This window comes from Ciona intestinalis, chromosome 7 (genome assembly GCF_000224145.3).
Source record: "Ciona intestinalis chromosome 7, KH, whole genome shotgun sequence".
NCBI lineage: Eukaryota > Metazoa > Chordata > Ascidiacea > Phlebobranchia > Cionidae > Ciona > Ciona intestinalis.
In genome coordinates, this window is record NC_020172.2 from 5,335,318 (window position 1) to 5,354,036 (window position 18,719).

At 35.6% G+C, this 18,719-nt stretch overlaps 5 protein-coding genes across 7 annotated transcripts in view; all 5 read left to right on the forward strand.

Annotated features, from left to right (window-relative positions):
- The window catches only part of LOC100186362 (transcription initiation factor TFIID subunit 6), a 6,627-nt gene extending 5,412 nt beyond the window's left edge, over nt 1-1,215 (forward strand). Inside the window, exons 11-12 of one of the 2 annotated variants that reach the window (XM_009860746.3) lie at nt 468-617; nt 1,003-1,215. In XM_009860746.3, the coding sequence (XP_009859048.1) occupies nt 468-617; nt 1,003-1,065 (213 nt within the window). In that variant the 3' untranslated portion in view covers nt 1,066-1,215. The remainder of the gene's footprint in view (nt 1-467; nt 618-1,002) is intronic. The other variant, XM_026835090.1, reaches the window with a different exon arrangement.
- A 1,241-nt stretch (nt 1,216-2,456) lies between these two features.
- On the forward strand, nt 2,457-3,130 carry LOC113474373 (transcription factor 21-like). The gene has a single exon (XM_026835125.1). The coding sequence runs from the start codon at nt 2,591-2,593 to the stop codon at nt 3,128-3,130; it is 540 nt and encodes a 179-aa protein (XP_026690926.1). The 5' UTR covers nt 2,457-2,590.
- A 137-nt stretch (nt 3,131-3,267) lies between these two features.
- LOC100186310 (protein jagunal homolog 1-A) lies at nt 3,268-4,862 on the forward strand. Of its 2 annotated transcripts, XM_018812463.2 has the most exons (2): nt 3,268-3,365; nt 3,397-4,862. In XM_018812463.2, the coding sequence occupies exons 1-2, from the start codon at nt 3,303-3,305 to the stop codon at nt 3,943-3,945; spliced, it is 612 nt and encodes a 203-aa protein (XP_018668008.1). In that variant the 5' UTR covers nt 3,268-3,302; the 3' UTR covers nt 3,946-4,862. The 2 variants fall into 2 exon arrangements, with proteins under 2 accessions (XP_018668008.1, XP_002127629.1); XM_002127593.5 differs by having other exon boundaries at nt 3,298-4,862.
- Nucleotides 4,863-6,723: 1,861 nt separating this feature from the next.
- LOC100176102 (hydroxysteroid 11-beta-dehydrogenase 1-like protein) lies at nt 6,724-11,644 on the forward strand. The gene is made up of 8 exons (XM_009860745.3): nt 6,724-6,833; nt 7,203-7,333; nt 7,777-7,888; nt 8,361-8,454; nt 8,775-8,878; nt 9,361-9,529; nt 9,859-9,920; nt 10,429-11,644. Exons 1-8 carry the CDS (start codon nt 6,749-6,751, stop codon nt 10,548-10,550), a joined length of 879 nt encoding a protein of 292 aa, XP_009859047.1. The 5' UTR covers nt 6,724-6,748; the 3' UTR covers nt 10,551-11,644.
- LOC100183888 (prolactin regulatory element-binding protein-like) lies at nt 11,641-18,397 on the forward strand. Its single transcript, XM_026834940.1, has 11 exons — nt 11,641-11,781; nt 12,137-12,248; nt 13,222-13,347; nt 13,733-13,854; nt 14,141-14,215; nt 14,529-14,612; nt 14,918-15,045; nt 15,566-15,769; nt 16,215-16,287; nt 16,519-16,678; nt 17,061-18,397. The coding sequence occupies exons 1-11, from the start codon at nt 11,665-11,667 to the stop codon at nt 17,147-17,149; spliced, it is 1,290 nt and encodes a 429-aa protein (XP_026690741.1). The 5' UTR covers nt 11,641-11,664; the 3' UTR covers nt 17,150-18,397.
- Nucleotides 18,398-18,719: the final 322 nt, after the last annotated feature.

Below are 18,719 nucleotides of genomic sequence, written 5' to 3' on the forward strand. Positions count from 1 at the left end.
ATAAAAAAAATAAAAAATCTCAAAAAAATAATCACCCACAAAGTAACATACATGGTAACTCGTAAGCTGGCACGAGGTGTTAAACCCGTGTTATAACGACTGTCGTTTTCCAGCCATGGAAGGATAAAATAAGTTCCATTTATTACATTCATAGTAGTATACATGGGGTTGGCACAGTAAAGGTAAAAACCTAATATGTCCTGTAGCTCAGTGCTGGTAATTTATGTGTGCGGGCAGTACACCTTTTGCGTGGGTAGTGGGTACCAAACCTTTATAAAAGCTCACAATCCTGTGAAACTGATAGAACCTTATTGTTTATATTGTTAATTGATTAATACAGTAATTCCAAGGGTTTATTGTACTGCCCGCTTTTTTAAATGCGTTTTGTTTTTTCCCTGACATGTAAAACAAAACTATTCAACTTAACGCGCAACTTTTTTAATGAATCATTTTTTCACCACTTGTAGCAGCAAGGAGTCCGTCCCGGTCTACTTAGCACTGGAAGTACTTCGGGACAATCTGCAGTCTCGGGGATAATCCATGAGCGCCATTTCCAACAAACTGACAACCAATCAAAGTTTATGTTTTATGGTTCAAATACCAACCAGGGAAACAAGGTATCTCATTGGATGGTTCAAATTTAAAACAACCAATCAATATTGAGTTAATGAATGTAACTTAGTTATCCTTGCGTGGCGGGGCAACAACAGTTGTTATAACATGGGTGTTCTTGTTTTGTTTCATACACCTCATGCCTGCTTGCCACTTAAATGAATGAATGTAACTTATTTATCCTTGTAAAGCCCGAAAACGTTGGTTGTTATAACACGAGTGTTCTGTTTTATACACCTCGTGCCCACTTACAAGTTACCACGCTTGTTACTTTTTGTTATCCTGTATAACTGACAATTTAGACAACCCGTTGGTGACACACACACCAACAATAATACCAGCGTCGAGCATTTCTTTAATTTTTTAACAAACACATTTTTTAATTTCCAGATCCATTTTCAAACTCCTGGGTTGGACAATAGTTTGTTGCGTGACCAACACCACCCTTTGTGAATTCGTAATATCTGATTGTTGTGAAACAAATGAATTATGGTGACTGTATAACACACCAAGTGAAGGGGGTAACACAATGTTTGTTGGGATTTATGTTCTTTGTTTTGTAAATAATGTATATTGTCTTTATAATAAACACAAATGATAGTAGGAGATGTTTAACTACAAGCATACAGCTAGTGGGGCCGGTTTTATTATAATTGAAGGATACTAAATATAGTACAGTGGGTGAAAATGGGACACCTTTAGCACAAATTTTTTTAATTATCCTGATCGTGTTTTAAACCATTAACAACGGTCAGTGGAAGTCGTGAGAATACGGTTTTATAATTCTTTAAATGTTCTTACTACTAAATGGGACGAGAAAATAGAACGAAAAGGTGTCCCATCTTCCCTCATCCTACTGTATAACTAAAGGATTAAAAATATGTTTTATATTCGGCAACTTGACAGTGAGCATGAGGTGTGTGTATTACACGATATATGATGTGCAACAACCATTAATTAAATGTCTTGGTTTTCCGCCCCAAGGATAAACATGAAAGTATCCTAACTCGACAGTGAGCATGAGGTCTATATGGAGCCAAATACCATATGTAGTATGCAATGAGATGTTAATCTTTATTTTTCTACTTTTAATAAGTCGACAGGGAGCATAAGGTGACGTTCCCTACCTGCAAGGATCAGTAAGTGACTGACAGTGTCCCTTATGTTGAAACAATGACCGTTTATTACGTGTCGCTAAATTTCCGTCTCAGTGATGTCCAAATCAAGACTAGGTGTATTCCTTGCCACCAGCCCAGAGGGTACGAGGCTCGATTCTGCCGGCAATTGCTCCAACCCAGTGGTCACTAATTGGTTGTCCAAATTGTCAACCTTACATTAAATAAAAAAAATAAAGAAAAAAATAATCACCCACAAAGTTCCCAACGGGGAACAGTCGTGTTATAAGAACCGCCGTTGTCTCGCCACGCGAGAATAAATAAGTGACATTTATTCTGTATACAGTACTGTAGGTATAGCTGCGATGGAAATGATAACAAAATAAATTGTTCAACACTGTCGCGGTAGGTCTTCCTGGACAGCTTGGGAGTGTTAAAGGTTTCGACCTTTGTGAATAAACAATGGTCAACAATGGCTATTGTTCTTACACGAGACCTAACTCAGCGTAATTCTGGAATTATTAAATTTTCTTGGAGTCGTAACAATATTCCTTGTGACGTCATGAACAGACGTATCGCGAGACGTATTGATGTTATATTGTGACGAAACACGTGTAGAGTAGACATTATTTCCGCTTTTCTACTTTATCGTGTATACTTCTCACGCCCACCGTGTTACCTATATATATATATATATATAATGCGTGCTTGTTGTGAAGAGCCGTATTCGCAGGATACTGAGGATATATTGGTATCAACATATTTTTTTATCTCTTCATATACAATAGCGAAGATCAGAATAAATAAAACAACGAAAAGGGAATTAACTGCAAAGTGAAAAACTTATAAAGTTTTATCAAATCATGAACACAAATTTGGAAGAGAAGTTCTTCGATGATATTCTCCCTGAAGATTTCGTTCAATTGTGTTCTAATATCGACTATGACGTGTTCGATTTAAGCGATTGTGACGTAGAATATGATGACGTATTGTTACGTTGTGAGGAATCTATTGTTGATGGAAGGTCTTGCACAAATTGTGACGTCAAAGATAGAACCAAACTCGAAACACGCGACGAAACTGAAAAAATTATAGAACCAAGTAACCGAAAACGCGCGCGACGTGACATCGGGAAAATGAGCACAAAACGGCGAAGATTGGAAGCCTCGGAACCCGGCAGGAATGCAGCAAATTTCCGGGAGCGATCAAGGATGCGAGTTCTAAGCAGAGCGTTTGAAACACTCAAGCAAAGTCTACCATGGGTGCCTAGCGACACGAGGCTGTCAAAACTTGACACTTTAAAGTTGGCTTGCTTTTATATAAACCACCTCAGTATCACTGTGCAACGAAACTGTCATAGTCTATCAGAAAGTTCTGGTTGTAGAGCAAGCTACATCTATTAGTTTGTTTTAATATTCATGCAATACATAAAACATTTTTAATTGTGTGTGCTGTGTGGTTATTGCTACAGAAGCAAATAAAATAATATTTTGATCCCCAAATATAACCTGTTTACGATATCTATGGCATGTAAACAACATAGAGATCGTAATTTGCAATTTTAACAGTATTTCTATGTTGTCACACGTTTGCTTTTTATTTTCTGCAAGATTTCTGCAAATTTTTAACGAAGAAAGCAAAGTATACATATATTTCGGTGTCATTTTGTTCGGTTTTTGATAGTTTTTTCAAAATGTCAAGTTACAGCGGAAAAACAGTGGCCGGTTCGGACGGTAGCGATCATTCCTTCCGTGAGAAAGTTGCTTCGCAATACAAGACAAGCGCGAGCCTAAAATCGACCATAAAGACTCTATTTCTGCTCTCATTTTTGCCAATGCTTGTAGTCCTGATTCATATCATGCAAGAAGACTTGGAAATAAGGTTCCTGAACGTGGATCTTCCCCAAGTTGAAGTTTGGCAATACGTTTACATGTTAGCACCCTTTATAACCTTCATTGGGTATTCGTCTTTGCATAAAAACAAAGCTACACAAATGTCGATTTATATTTATTTCTCACTTGCAACTTTAGTACCAGCTTTGTTATACAAAGCCTGGTTAAATTTTACGAATCCTTCACAAACAACATTGTTTAAAATGCCGCTTTCAGTATTAAACTATATATTTGTGGTATTAACCATATTAATGCATGCGTATTCATTGTTCTGTGCTTCTAAACTTGTAAAAGCTTGGAAACAGAAAGGGTACAAATCAAAATAAATGAATATTTTAAGAAAAAATCTCAAAAATGTGCCCTGCTTTTTAAATTAGGTGTTGTTTACAATTTTTTATGGCAAAAATTTGTTCCTTCTTTTATTTTTCGCATAAAACAAGCCTTAGCCGTATACCTTTGATTTTAATGGATGCAATATTCTTTATTGGCTTTAGTTGTGTGTGGACTGTGGAAAGTGTCTTATAGGTTTTGTGTGTAAGTGTAACATAGAATATAGTGGGTGGGAGAAGATGGGACACTTTTTATTCAACTTTCTGGCTTCATTTGGTAGTAAACAAAGAACATTCAAATAAAAATGAAACCACAACCTCACGACTCTCATAAACCGTTGTTAATTGTTTAAAACACAATCGGAATGTTTGGATATTTTATGTGCTAAAGGTGTCCCGTCTCCCCCCACTCTACTGTATCTCTTATTAAGCAGTTGGTTGGACATTATTTTTGACTGTTATGTTTTTGTAGCACCAGATCACTACTGTATAGAGAAGGTGATTCATTGGTGTTTTTGTTCGGGAATTGGGATTTAGGTTGTCAGGTTTTAAATGTTTGTTTTTTTAAGAATTTCAACCCATTCCTTCATTAGTGTCTTTTATGATTTATGGATTTGTAAATTGCCAATAATTATTCTGCAAATCTGGTTATAGTGTTCTAACTTCTATCTAAAGCATTTTTTTTTCACTAAAATGAAAAATCATGTTGTAGAAAAGTGTTGCTAACTAGTAACTAAAAGCCTTACGATTTTTTTTCTAAAATATTGCAATAGTAATTCAATACAATTTAAAATATGTTTATTGCTATTATTATATTTCGATATATTGAAAAATCCCTAACGAGGTCATGTTTATGGGTTAAAAACTCAATTTCCTTGGAAAATAACTTTAACAATTTCGTATTTTGTTTTAAAGATTCTGATAATGGATATGGTAGCTGAACCTTCGGTAATGGACGTACTTCCAGAGGAAATTCTAGAAAAGATTTTCCGCTTTTTGTGTCCTTACCAAGAATTTGATGTTGCCGCCCTCGTGTGTAAGAAGTGGCATCGAATTATCAGAGGGGTGGAAAAAAACTTGAACTCAGTTCTTGAAAAACGATTAAAAAGTGGAGAAGTTGAACTGTATACTGTAGAAGAGAATACGACTTATAATCCAAAGCACAGAAGTGATCATTCAGTTTGCTACAATGACTATGTAAGATCTTTGTTTGTATTTGGGGGAAGTGGATCCAATAATACGTTTTTTAACGATTTATTCCAACTTGATATGAATACTTTAATATGGACGAGACCTGTATGTCAGGGTAAGATACCTCCACCTAAAGCCAGCTGTTGCTTCTGCAGTTATAAACAATATCTATTGCTGTTTGGTGGAAGGAACCCGCCGAGACCGAGTTTATTTGGGAACACAGGACTGGATCATTTTTCTAACGCTCTTCATGTTTATGATACGATTCAAAGCAAATGGACGCTTAAGCCTTTCACATCTGACAGTTCTCCACCACCCATGGCTTCATCCAAATGTTGTGTTTTTGTTGATGATTTTGACCCAGAGTTGGTGATCTTAGGTGGTGGTTTAGAATCTAATATGGTTGGTACTTCTATCAGTAATAATAGTATTTGGTGCCTCAGTCTAACAACGTGGACATGGCAGAAACAAACACAATGCTTTTTAAATAGGGGAGTGGAGGACGGAACGATTGTAAAAGCTGAGCCTATAACTAGTACATTGAGCCCGTGTACAATATTTGTGGTGCTTTGGAAGAGTTCTGTACCTTGTCCCTTCCTTCTTTACAAGAGCGGTTTTTGTGAATGGTCGTGGAGGGGCTTGTCGATCAATTTCTCAGATTATGGAATAAAAACGCAGCACCCCTGGTTGTTATGTGTGGGAAATTCATTAGTTTTTTTGGAAACCAGCGAAAAATCGACCGCCTCCGAACATTCAAGGCATATTTACCCTTCTTCGGAACAAAATCAATTATCAATTAGAGCAATAAACCGACATAAAAATGTTGGTTTATTTATTAACCAAGCTCTTGTTGATTTTAAAACTCTAGAATCTTGTTTATTGCCCGTATCTGAACATTATGTTCTTCCTGAGGCAAATCTAGAGTTGAAATTAAGTTTTACAATCCCCTATTGTTCCCATGTTATGTTAGGACGTGGGGAGATTTTAATATCTGGTGTTTCAACGAACAAAATGAGCAATGGTATACCAATATATTTAATCAAGGCTAAACCATAGGAGAAATTTGCAGGCACATTATATGCACCAAACCTGGTACTGATTGTTACAGTACACAAAACTCCAGGACTAGTTAGCCTGCCTGCCCTACTACACCATGTTTGGTACATATGTGCCAAACCATAGGACAAAATCGGCATGCAATGATAGGCGCCAAACCTGGGGTGGCAGGGTGGACAGACGCATCCCTGCCCTGGAGTTTTGTGCACTGTATTAATCAGTAAGCATCCTAACCAATAAAATAAATTTGTAACGTTGGTCAGCAATTAATCAGCCATCTCTACCCCGAATTTTAATGTTTGGCACCAACGGGTTGACATTTTATTATATATGAAGCTGTATTTTCCTGACTGTTTGTATGTAACAAAATACTATGATTACAAAATTTTCAAGTATATATAAAACATTATAAAGTGAATATATAATTATTTAATGTTATTTTTTATGTCTTTTTTTGCGAAATTTTTGAAGCGAGTTTATTGCTGTGATTTTATAATTTCTGATTTCCTATTATTTGTTCATAACACATTCCTTTATATTTTAGAACACAAGAATGAGTTATTGTTTCAAGGCATTGTTTGTAATAATTGTAGCCATTGTGACATATTCGTTCATACAACCTGATGATTATGACACGGGTATGTGATGTCATAATTAACTCATGTGATGTCATAATTAACTCATGTGATGTCATGTTTAACTCATGTGATGTCATAATTAACTCATGTAATGTCATAATGTTCATTAAAGTGGTTAGATCGCCTGCATTCAGCACAGAGGTTACAGATTCAAAGCGTCATGCTGCTACCATTGTGGTTCAGTGGCTGTATGTGTCCTTGGGCAAGAGACTTAACAGAAATTGCTCCAACCCAGTAACCAGTAATGGGTTGTCTATATTATCAGCCATAGAGAAAAATAATCACCCATAAAGTTACATAAAGCCCATAAAGTCGTTTTCTTGCTACATGAGGATAAATAGTTACATTCACTTATTATTACATCACCAGGTATATTAAAGAACAAGAGAGTTTTGATAACCGGTGCAAGCCAGAACATAGGGGAGGAACTTGCGACACAGTATGCACAAAGTGGGGCCAAGATCGTCATAACTGCACGAAGAGAAGACAAACTAAAAGAAGTAGGCGACAACTTCTTCTTTTTTTGGGGGTGTTAAGGGGGCTGTTCTTATGCTTTTAAATAAATTGTGTTATTTCCGGAACCCAGTTTTGTTTATTTTTTGCTGTTGCTTTTTCATGGTTCGTGGCCCCTTCAGAAACACTCAACACCTGGGACCCCTGCTCTATCAATAAAATAACCTACATTTGTTTTAACGTATTTACGACCGTTATTTTTTTCACCACTTAACAAACAATTCACCTCTAAAATATACAAAGCCGAGAGCCAAGGTCTGTTTGTTTATTAAAAGTTGGGTCTAATCCTGTTCCTAAATGAAAGTTCGGGCTAGGAGCATGGTCTACATGGTGTTTATTGTTAGTCAGTAGTTTGTGGTGTCAATAAACCTTGTGGTATCATTAGTAGTTCTAATATTGGGATCTTCTAACAACCTTAACATTATTTTAGGTTGCAGCAAAATGCCGCAAAGCTGGTGCGACATCTGTGGATTATATTGTTGCCGATATGGCTGATATTGAACAAGTTAAGAATGTGGTGAAAGATGCAGTTGCTTTGTTAGGTACGTTTATAGGCGCCAAACCTGGGGTGGCAGGGTAGGCAGGTGAACCCTGAGGTTTTCTGCACTGCATTAATTAGTAAACATAGCGATCAAATTTGTTCGATAGAAATGCAATCCTAACTATCCGGCCTCCCCTGCATTTTAAAATTTTTGGTGCCTATGATGCTAGTTTTATAGCTTTGTGGAAATAAGTTCCTGTCTTTATTCTATATAACAATTTCAGGCTGGAGTGTGAGATTAGGAGTGCATGGAAATAACATGTTTACCGTTTAAATATATCCTGTTGTCATAGCACGTAGGGGACCACTGAGCCAATTTACAAGAGTTTTGATAGTGTTTTACTACTTGTATTTACTATTTAGTTTCATGTTTTGGAAGAGAGATAAATAAGTTTGATAAATAAGTGTTGATATTTTCCACCATACCCCCTTATGTATATATTGTTAATGTATTGTTCATGTATACTCCACAGGTGGTTTAGACCAACTTGTATTAAACCACGTAACTGGGTTGAACCATCCTGGGATGTGGAACAATTCACAGTTTAATTTGGATTATGCTCAAAAGTGAGTGTTCGTATATCTCATTCTCTCTGTCTATTTAGGCACCTTATGCTCACTGTTAATTTCGCACACCTCATTCTTATTATCATTTATAAGCACATCATGCTCACTATCAAACATTTAGCCCTTACTGTCTAAAACCTACTAGTTTCATACAAATAACAAATTATGGCGCTAGACCATTTAAACCAAGATATTTCCCTTTGAGCCAAGCGATTGTTATCTATGTGGTTTGCACCTCATGCTCGCTATCTTTTTACACAAAAAAATCTTGTTTTATATTAACCTTAACCTGAATAACTGATTAATCAAGATTTTTACAGTTCAGCTATTGTAAACTATGTGAGTTACATCCATCTATCCACGCACGCCATTCCTCATCTAACGGAATCAAATGGGAACCTTATTGTTGTTTCATCACTGGCTGGTGGGTTATGTGGATTTTTGGGTTGGATTAAATGGGAATATGTGTTTGTGTAGTTTTTAAAACAGGTATCATTTTGGAGGGAGATGGGCAAACTACTTATATAAAATGGAATATGTTTCTATACTAAAGTTTAGGTTTTAAGTTGTTGACATTAGTGGTCATGGTCATGGGGCACTCGAGTGGCCACTAATAGGTTGTAGCACCCTGGGTGTTGGGGTAATTGGCAAACTTTGGCTTGGTGTGCGACTGTGCAGGGCCTCACTTAGTACAATAATCCAAATAGTGCTTTTACTGGTGTTTGGATAATGAACCAACTGTGGCCTAAACACTGGCCTAAATCCCTCTGTGGCCTAAAAACTATGTCTAACAATTGTGGTCTAAATTTCATAACAAGGACCTCACCCACATAGAATAGATCACCCGAGGAACCAGTTGTTAAACAGTTAATATCCACACAAGTAAATCCTATTGTTATACCCCAGGTCATGTCCCTACAATAAACACTGCAATATACGGGGCAACCAAAGCCTCATTGAATCACTTCTATGCGAGTTTAAGACTTGAAATGATGGCAAGTGAAAGGGACCCATATTCCATCACTATCTGCATGATGGGACCCATTGAAACTGATCGAAGCAGATGGAGCAAATTGTAAGATTTCTATACTTTGTTTAATTAAAAAATGCTTGATTTTGTAAGAAACAAAAGAAATATTATACAATTAATAATTTTATTTTTTCAAATTTAATAAAAATTTTAAATTTAATAATTTCAAATTAAGAAACCAAATTTTTAAATTTAACAATTACATTTATTTATGTCCAAAGTTATGTAAAAACAACAAGAAGTTCTTTTTTAAATAAATAATCAAAATGTTTGTAGCAAATGGGTCATGGGTGTTTGATATCGATATTCAATCTTTGTTTCGCTGCTGGTTAATTCTTGTAAGTTTAGTTTAATAAGTTAAACTATGATTCCAGTCCAGATAAAGTAAACATGAAAGGCAACCCAATAGATGATACTGCTGCACAGATTATTAAAGGTAACTGTTTCATATACACCTTGTGCACGTATTTTATGGTTTTGCACAAGGACAAATGAACCTAAACCCGCGGGACAAGACATTCATTATAACACAAGTGTTCTGTTTCATACATCTCATGCCCGCTTACAAGGTACCACCTATGTAACTTATGTATCCTCACATGGCGGGGCAATGACAGTCGTTATAACATGGGTGTTCTGTTTAATACACCTCATGCCCGCTTACAAGTTACCATGTATGTAACTTATTTATCCTCACATGGCGGGGCAACGACAGTCGTTATAACACCTGTGTTCTGTTTAATACACCTCATGCCCGCTTACAAGTTAGTGAAGTAACCATGGATAACTGTGTAGGCGATTGATTAATGTATGGCTGACAATTGGGACAACTTCTTAGTGATCACTGGGTTTTATCAATTTAGTGTCCTGTCCAAGCAACCATATAAAATATTTTCTATTTTTTTACAATAAATTTTACAAAAATTCTTTAAATTCTATGACAGCTGGTACAACACGGAGATCATATTTATTTATCCCATGGTGGACGAAATATGCAAGCGCTGTAAAAGCGATTCCAAGTCAACTGGTCGACCGCATGTTTCTCAAGATATTCTACAATAAATAAATAAACATTGTATTGGCAAAATGATAACTTTGAATTGGTTGTATACATTTATTTTGGTTTATATAATATTCAACAAATAGTATTTTCCAATGTTTGATTAGATTTTGTGATATAATTGTCGCCAAACCTGGGGTGGCAGGGTAGGCAGTCCTAACCTGGGATTTTGTAAAACTAGCTGTCAAAAATACTGAAGTTACGGTCAAATTCAACTTAACTTATAGTAACACCTGTGAAAAGTGGTGCAACCAATTCAAAGGTTATTGTTTTGTTGACACTTTGTAAAACTAGCTGTCAAAAATACTGAAGTGTCGGTCAAATACAACTTAACTTATATAATCACCTGTGAAAATGGTGCAACCAATTCAAGGTTATTGTTTTGTTGACACTTTTTGAATTTCCTCAAATGCTATCCGAATAACATTAACAATATGCAGTGATTTAAGCAATTATTTAACAAATATTCTTCTCTAATTTGTTTACTGTGTTTTTGTGATTTAATTTCACAACTGCAACTCAAAATGTAAAAATATTCAAAATGATTTTTTTTCAACTGTATTAAAACTTTGTTTTGGTAAACTTCTATGCAGTTTAAATTGGTTGATCAAACATGCATTAAAACTGTAATTTTTTTATAAATTTGTATAAACTTTTTTATATAAAACTCACCTGCAATTTATTCTATAAGTTCATACAGTGAGGCATGCCATGGTATCTGGGGTGTAGCCATAGTTGGCCCATTACCCCAACACTTTATACCCATAATGTAATATATATGAGTAAGACCCTACAGTGTGGCATGCTATGGGATCTTCAAATGAATACCACAGCTGCCCCATCACCCTCTAAGCCTACAGTTCATTTTGTTCATGATTTTTGAAGTGTTAATTTTTTTAATTGATTTTCTACTACTACTGCCTTGATTGTAAAATGCAAGTATTTATTTCTTGATGCTAGTGAAGATTCCCCCCCCATGTTATCTGCTTACCCCCAACTACCAACCTCTAACACTTCCCACCAGCTTAATGGTAATATGTAACATATCTGAAGATTCTTCACTGGTGCCAATTTCTTTAATTTGTTTAATCTTTGTTGCAGATATGATTTATAGTTAACTATGGTAGGCTTATGTAAACTGCATTTCCCTTTATACTGTTGCCAATGTATAGAAGGGACAAGGTTCATAGTAGCTGGAGGGGGAGGAGCTGCCAAGACAGGAGTTAAGAACTGTGTGGTAAGTGGGTGTGGGTGGGGGGTGTGCCTATGGTGGTTGGGAAGTTTTATTGCCTACAAAGGCAAAGGGGGGAGATGTGTCACCCGGCACAGTTGGTTAGCAGCGCGCATGCCTATAACAAGGCTGGTCGGTCCGACTATTGGGGCCTATGTTTCATTGTGCACTTACGGCAATTGCTCCAACCCAGTGGTCTCTAATGGGTTGTCCAAATTGTCAACCATAAGAAAAAACGATATTAATGGACAGTGAGCACAAGGTTTGCTTCTTAAAACACTTAAATATCAACAAAAAAAATGTTGTCTGTTTGAAAAAAATATATTGAAATATCTTTTTTTAATACCTTTTATCCCCCTAGCAATTACTTGAAGTAAATAAAGTGAAGCGAAAATGCGAAGCCACCACATTGGAGCAACTAGATACAGGGATACATGCAGTGATGAATATGTCAGCTGTTCCTGTTGGGAAAGGTGAAAATTTTACTATAAACACTTACATATATAATGCTAAACAGTTACACGTTTAACTTATATAAAGAAAACTTTAGGCAACGATTTCAAGGTTATTGTTTCGTTGACACTTTGTAAAACTAGCTGTCAATAATACTAAAGTGTCAGTCAAAACTTAAACTATATAAACACTTGTGAAAAGTGGTGCAACCAATTCAAGGTTATTGTTTTGTTGACACTTTGTAAAACTAGCTGTCAAAAATACTGAAGTGTCAGTCAAAACTTAAGTTATATAAACACTTGTGAAAAGTGGTGCAACTAATTCAAGGTTATTGTTTTGGTGACACTTAGTAAACCTAGCTGATAAAAATACTAAAGTGTTGGTCAAATACAACTTAACCTATATTAGGGATGCACATTACAGATTCGAATCCATGAGATGCGAATCCTTTTGTATCCGAATCTAATTACGGGATTCGGTATTCTGTTTAGGGACGTCATCACACACCACCTTATAAACTATATTAACAATTTTTAAAACTTAATAATTTTGAAAAAAAATATTTTTGTGTTTGTGGGACTTTTGAGAGTATTTGTTACGCAACGTCTTTTCATAGCCTGCTATAGGTTTCATGACGCAAAAACTACCCAATAGTACAATTTTTGATCATCTTACAGCTCATGATCCAACAAGGCTGCTATAAAAGAGTCTATAAACTGACTTATGTTCGTAAAATTCATTTTCCTTATAAATATAAAAAGATTCGAAATTCTAGATTCGAAATAAAGTATTCTAGGAAATCCTAGAATACCTAACTATTCTGTAATGTGCATCCCTAACCTATATAAACACCTGTGAAAAGTGGTGCAACCAATTCAAGGTTATTGTTTTGTTGGAACTGTGTAAAACGGTCTGTAAGAGTAGTTAGAATTACCAACTTTGTACAAATAGTGTGGCCTTAAGTTTATATTACACAAGTTTTTTACCCCACAGGTTGCAAATGCCATCCCAGCATAACGGACAGTGACAAATATTTGGTAGCATTAGGTATGGGGGCAACTTGTAAAATATTTTCAATAAAAGAAGAAAAATGTAAAGAAAGTGAAACGAACCAAACAGGTGAGGTTATGTTTATAAAAGTATGTGCTGTTATTACTAGTGTAATCATATACTTGGTGCTTCATGCTAACTGCTATGTAAGTCAGTGTACCTCATGCTCACTGTTAACCAATGCATTATTGAAGTACAAAGTCCTGGTTAGCTAAACGTGCTCATTGTCGTCGTATGTATAAGGTTGGGTTGTTTCATGGTTTCTGTCGAGTTATTTTTGCACCTCATGCCCACTGTCGGGCAATGCCTGCTTCGTGGGCAGTTTCAATATTCCTTATGCTTACTGTCAAATCATAGTACGTATACCTACAGCTACAGTATTTTATGCCCACTATTAAATCTTAATAAATATATGCCCATTTTAAATATATGCATACCCTCTCTCACATTTCAGCTTCAGGTTTAAAAAAAAGGAAAAAAGGAAAAGAAGAGAAGAAGGAGTCCCCTGGTGAAGTTTGTTACAAAACCTCATTGTTACATCACATAGATACAGCTACTGGAGATAAAGGGACACAGGTTTGTCATGTCATATTCATTGTTGTTCATGTATTCTTCAAGTTAAATTATGTTCATGCTGCAAGCTTGTCAAAAACATATTGTACAACAGACACATCTTTTTTGGAAGCTGCATAAAATTTTCAATAAAAAGTATCACACCCATGAAATGGTGTATGACACCTTTGAAAATCCATGTGTCCTGGGATTTAGACCAGAGTTGGCCATTTGACCACAGTTGTGCTTATTATTTTATGTGTATTTAAACTTCCACCAACCAACGAATATTTTCAACTTTTTCTTCCAGACTGCTGTGAGACTAAGTCATAACGGTTCCCTCCTCGTTGCTGGAGCATCGGATGGCCACTTGAGGGCTTGGAAGGTGGGTTAATATGATTTCTATAGGTCTAAGATTTAACATAGTCTTTATTTTTTGGTTTAATTAAAATAACCATAGCCAATGAATGAATATTTAATATGATTTCTATAAAACTAAAAACATGTAAAACAGATTATTCACATTGCATGATATTGCACATACATGATACAACTTTTTTATATGTTATGAAAAAATATGCTGAAATGTGATTTCTCTGTCATGTATTATGTATTTATATGACAGATATTTATATAAATATATATTCCTTTATTTTTAAACAATGCCTATTATGACATAATCACCCCACAATCCCCAGCTTCCTTCCAAAGAACAAATATTTGATTCTAAAGGTCACAAAGATGACATCACTGACATAGATATCACAAATGATGCGTCACAGGTGGGGACAATGTTCATTATTATTACATAATGGTGTTGTTTGAAATTGAAGCCCTCACACTAGGGGTTGGCTATCAGTGGTTACTGGGCCTGGGTTAAACTGTAAGAATTGTTAATTTTGTATCTTAAATTAAATAGTTTGTTTTTAAAATTGAATAAAATCAAAATGTTTTTTTTTAATTTTACTATAGAGATCTTATGAAGGAATGATCATCATAGAAATAATATACTGATGTATCACATAGAAATGTCATAGCATAATATAGAAATCGTGTAGAGATCTATTTCCATAGAAATGTTATACAGATAGTATCAGTATCAAGAGACGGCAAAGCTTTTCTCTGGGATGCCTCTAGTGGTCATAAAACAATGGAACTTCACGTGATTTGGAACATGAAGATGATATCAAGAAATTTTAGGTTCAGGAATTGCAGGTGAGTAATGTGATAGTGGAATACCTCATATATGTATAAGCAGTGGCACCCACGGGTGGGGGTGTTCAGGCGGTTACGACCCCCCTTTTAAACCAAATAAAAATTTTAAAAAACTTCAGAAAAAAAAATTATAACAACATTTTTTTTAAATTTTTTGATTAAAACCCCCCCCCTTATTTTTTTTTCTGGCTGCGCCACTGTGTATAAGATATAAGGATCTTACGACATGGGACCTAAGATTTAGACAAAAGTTGGCCGATTACCCCAACACCCATTAATGACCACTAAGTGGGGGCAATTCTTGTTAAGTGTCTTGCCCAAGGACCCATACGCCCAGTGGCGCAGCCATTAAAGAAAAAATTAGGAAAAATTTTAAAAAACAAATATTATTTTCTTCGATTACTGGCTGTAAGCACAAAGCTGTTAAGTTAATATATTTGTCAATATATATTTGTCAGTTTTAGTTTGTTTTTTAGTAGTTTTACGAAGCATAAACCCACACCAACTAAACATCCACCAGATTTGGTTTGGTCCCAGAATCCCCTGACAAACTTCGTTTGTTCACGACTCACGTTCCGATCAAGCGAGACCCCAACAATAAGGTTCATTGTTGCATCACAAAGTGGGCGAAACGACGAAACAGCGAGGGGAAAGAGACGGGGAATTTGGAACCTGCCATCGTCCAAAACACGGGACATGAAGCAATATCTGCACTAGCTGTGAGGTCATAATAACCATTGTTTTGTTATAACTTGTATTGTTTGTTGTATAATTGATTAGTAACCAATGTGTGGATCAGATTTGCATATTATTAAAACTATAAAGCTTTATATTTTAACCAAAGCTTAATTGTTTCATCATAATTGTGGACTTCATGAACTGTTGATGCCAGGCACATTACACTAGCTTTGTAAAACAGCTCCTCTGGCATTTATTTTAATATTTTGCACTTTCGAGTGACATCAACTCCCTTAAAAACAACATGTATAGGCCGTTAAAGCATCTGTACGCACATAAATGCCAGAAGAGCTGTTTTACAAAAGTTATTAAATTAAGCCTTTGACAGCATTTACAAAACCTGAACCCCATCAGGAAATTCTGTTTAACCTGTAACTACACTATTATATCTTACAAACCACGTCTTCTCATTAACCTTATCCTCCATACAGTGATGATGGTGTGTTTGTTGGCTTGGGGTTCATGGATGGCTCAGTGGGGATTTATATTTCATTCAATTTACAGGTGGGTTGTGGTTTGTTATGTGTTATATATGATGCAGAGTAATTTTACTTTATGTTGGGTTACTGAGGCTATTACAGTGTGTGGATAAGCAGACAGACTAAAGTGTGTGTGTCTGCATGTAATATGTGCCCAAAATATAGCTTTAAACCTCCAATACTTTGCAATCTCCTATAATGTACACTAGCAATATTATCAAAACATTAACTAATAAAAGATTTCAATATTTTTCAGTGCGCCAAACACGTAAAGAACGTTCATAGCATCTTTGTGACATCACTATCGTTTGTGAAAGAATCCCCATTATCCCGCGTAACAATGGGTGATTATGACACGGCAATCGTATCTGTGTCTGCTGATTGTACTTGCCAACTTACCAAGCTGGAAAGCAGAGGTGATGTCATAAGTAACTTTATGATGTAATAATATATCGGTTATTATTAGTTATTTGCTCACAAACACATTTTTGCACAAAATGCACAAAAAAATGGCATAAATTCGGTAGCACCAAAAATCTTAAGATTAAAAAATACCTCTGGAATATATTTAAAAATTTAACACAAAGTAACATACGTGGTAACTCGTAAGCGGAGGTTTATGAAACAGAACACCGTGTTAGAACGACTGTCATTGCTCCGCCATATGATGATGAATAAGTTACGTACATTGAGTTGCAAATAAATAAGTTTAATTTTATATTACAGTATAATATTTACGCACAGGATATGTTTAAAGCACTTTTACAGAGATATATAAAGTTTTTTTTTTATTTTTAGCACTTTTCTCGATCTGGCTGGTTATTCTGTTGTGTTTCATTGCTATTGCTACAACTGCTTATTATTTGAACTACTCTGGTCTTCTATGATGTCATAATACTCTTGTCATTGTGATGTAAGAAGGCAACCAATGACTCATAATAAACATTTATCTTATTCTAAAACTCTACAATAATTCTTTCTGATGTCATATACATGAATGAACATTCAAATATTTATTAATTTTAAAACATTTGAACTGATTACATTTTCATTCTATATATTTTTCCTCTCAATATAACTTTATAGACGTTATAAAATCTTAAAATTAAAACCCGAATTTTATTCATTCCAAACATGTATCTTTTTATAGCAGGGTGGGGAAGATGGAACACCTTTCCATGCCATTTTCTTGTTTCATTTAGTAGTAAACAAAGAACATCCAAAGAATTATAAAACCGTATCCTCACAACTCCCATAGATCGTTGTTAATTGTTTAAAAAACATGATCAGGATATTTGGATATTTGGTGCTAAAGGTGTCCCATCTTACCTCACACTACTATAACAGTTTCTTAGTTGTTTCAATTTTAACGACATAGGAAATTTGGTCACAATTTTCACTGAAACTTATCTAATGTAAACTGTTTGTGTATTGAACCCCCTTTACCTTTATAGAAGCTTCCCCCTATTTTAATACTGTGTAAGACCTTTAAATTATATTCTATATGGGTGAGGTACAGCAGTGAGGCATTCCATGGGAGCTGAGATTTAGACCAGAGTTGGCCCATTACCCCAACATTCTATATGCACATTCTATTCCATATGGGTGAGGTCCTACAGCGAGGCATACCATGGGACCTGAGATTTAGACCAGAGTTGGCCCATTACCCCAACATTGTATATGCACATTCTATTCTATATGGGTGAGGTGCAGCAGTGTGGCATGCCATGAAACCTGAGATTTAGACCAGAGTTGGTCCATTACCCATATAAGCCCTTAAATGTTATGATTCTACAAAGCAAATGAACTAAAATGCATATTTAGAAATGACCCATTTACTGGAAGCCCAGTTAAAATGGCCCACAATTAATATCAGATGCACACATACCATATTATTGTGTTATAATGTACCAGTTACTGCATTACGCCCCCTCTCTTATGACTCCGCCCATTTTATTTGATTGACAGCGCAATTGCAATTTTGCCGCTGCAAGTTTTCTTTGCGTTTTATCCGTTTTTATGTTTTCACGTGCAATTAATTGTATTTTGGTGGGTTACAGTAGATTGAAATGTAGGATAACACGTGTATTTGTAGTTCTTAAAGTAATAGGAATAAAGTTTATGTTTAAATTGAACTGTTTTCGTCAAACCGTTGTGAATGAATGTAACTTGCTTATTTTGCGTAACACGGACAAACGGCATATAACACGGGTGTTCTGTTTCATACACCTTGTGCCAGCATACAAGTTACCACGTATGTAACTTTGTGGGTGATTGATTTTTATATGGCTGATAATTTATACAACTCATTAGTTAGTAGTTACCACTAAGTTGGAGCAGTTGCCGTTAAATGTCAAAAGGCTTATCCGTCCGCAATAGCAGCGTCGAGCCTCGAACCCTTACGCTCTGGTCTATATAGACAAATCGACTGTGGGCATGGGAGTGGCAACCATGAAT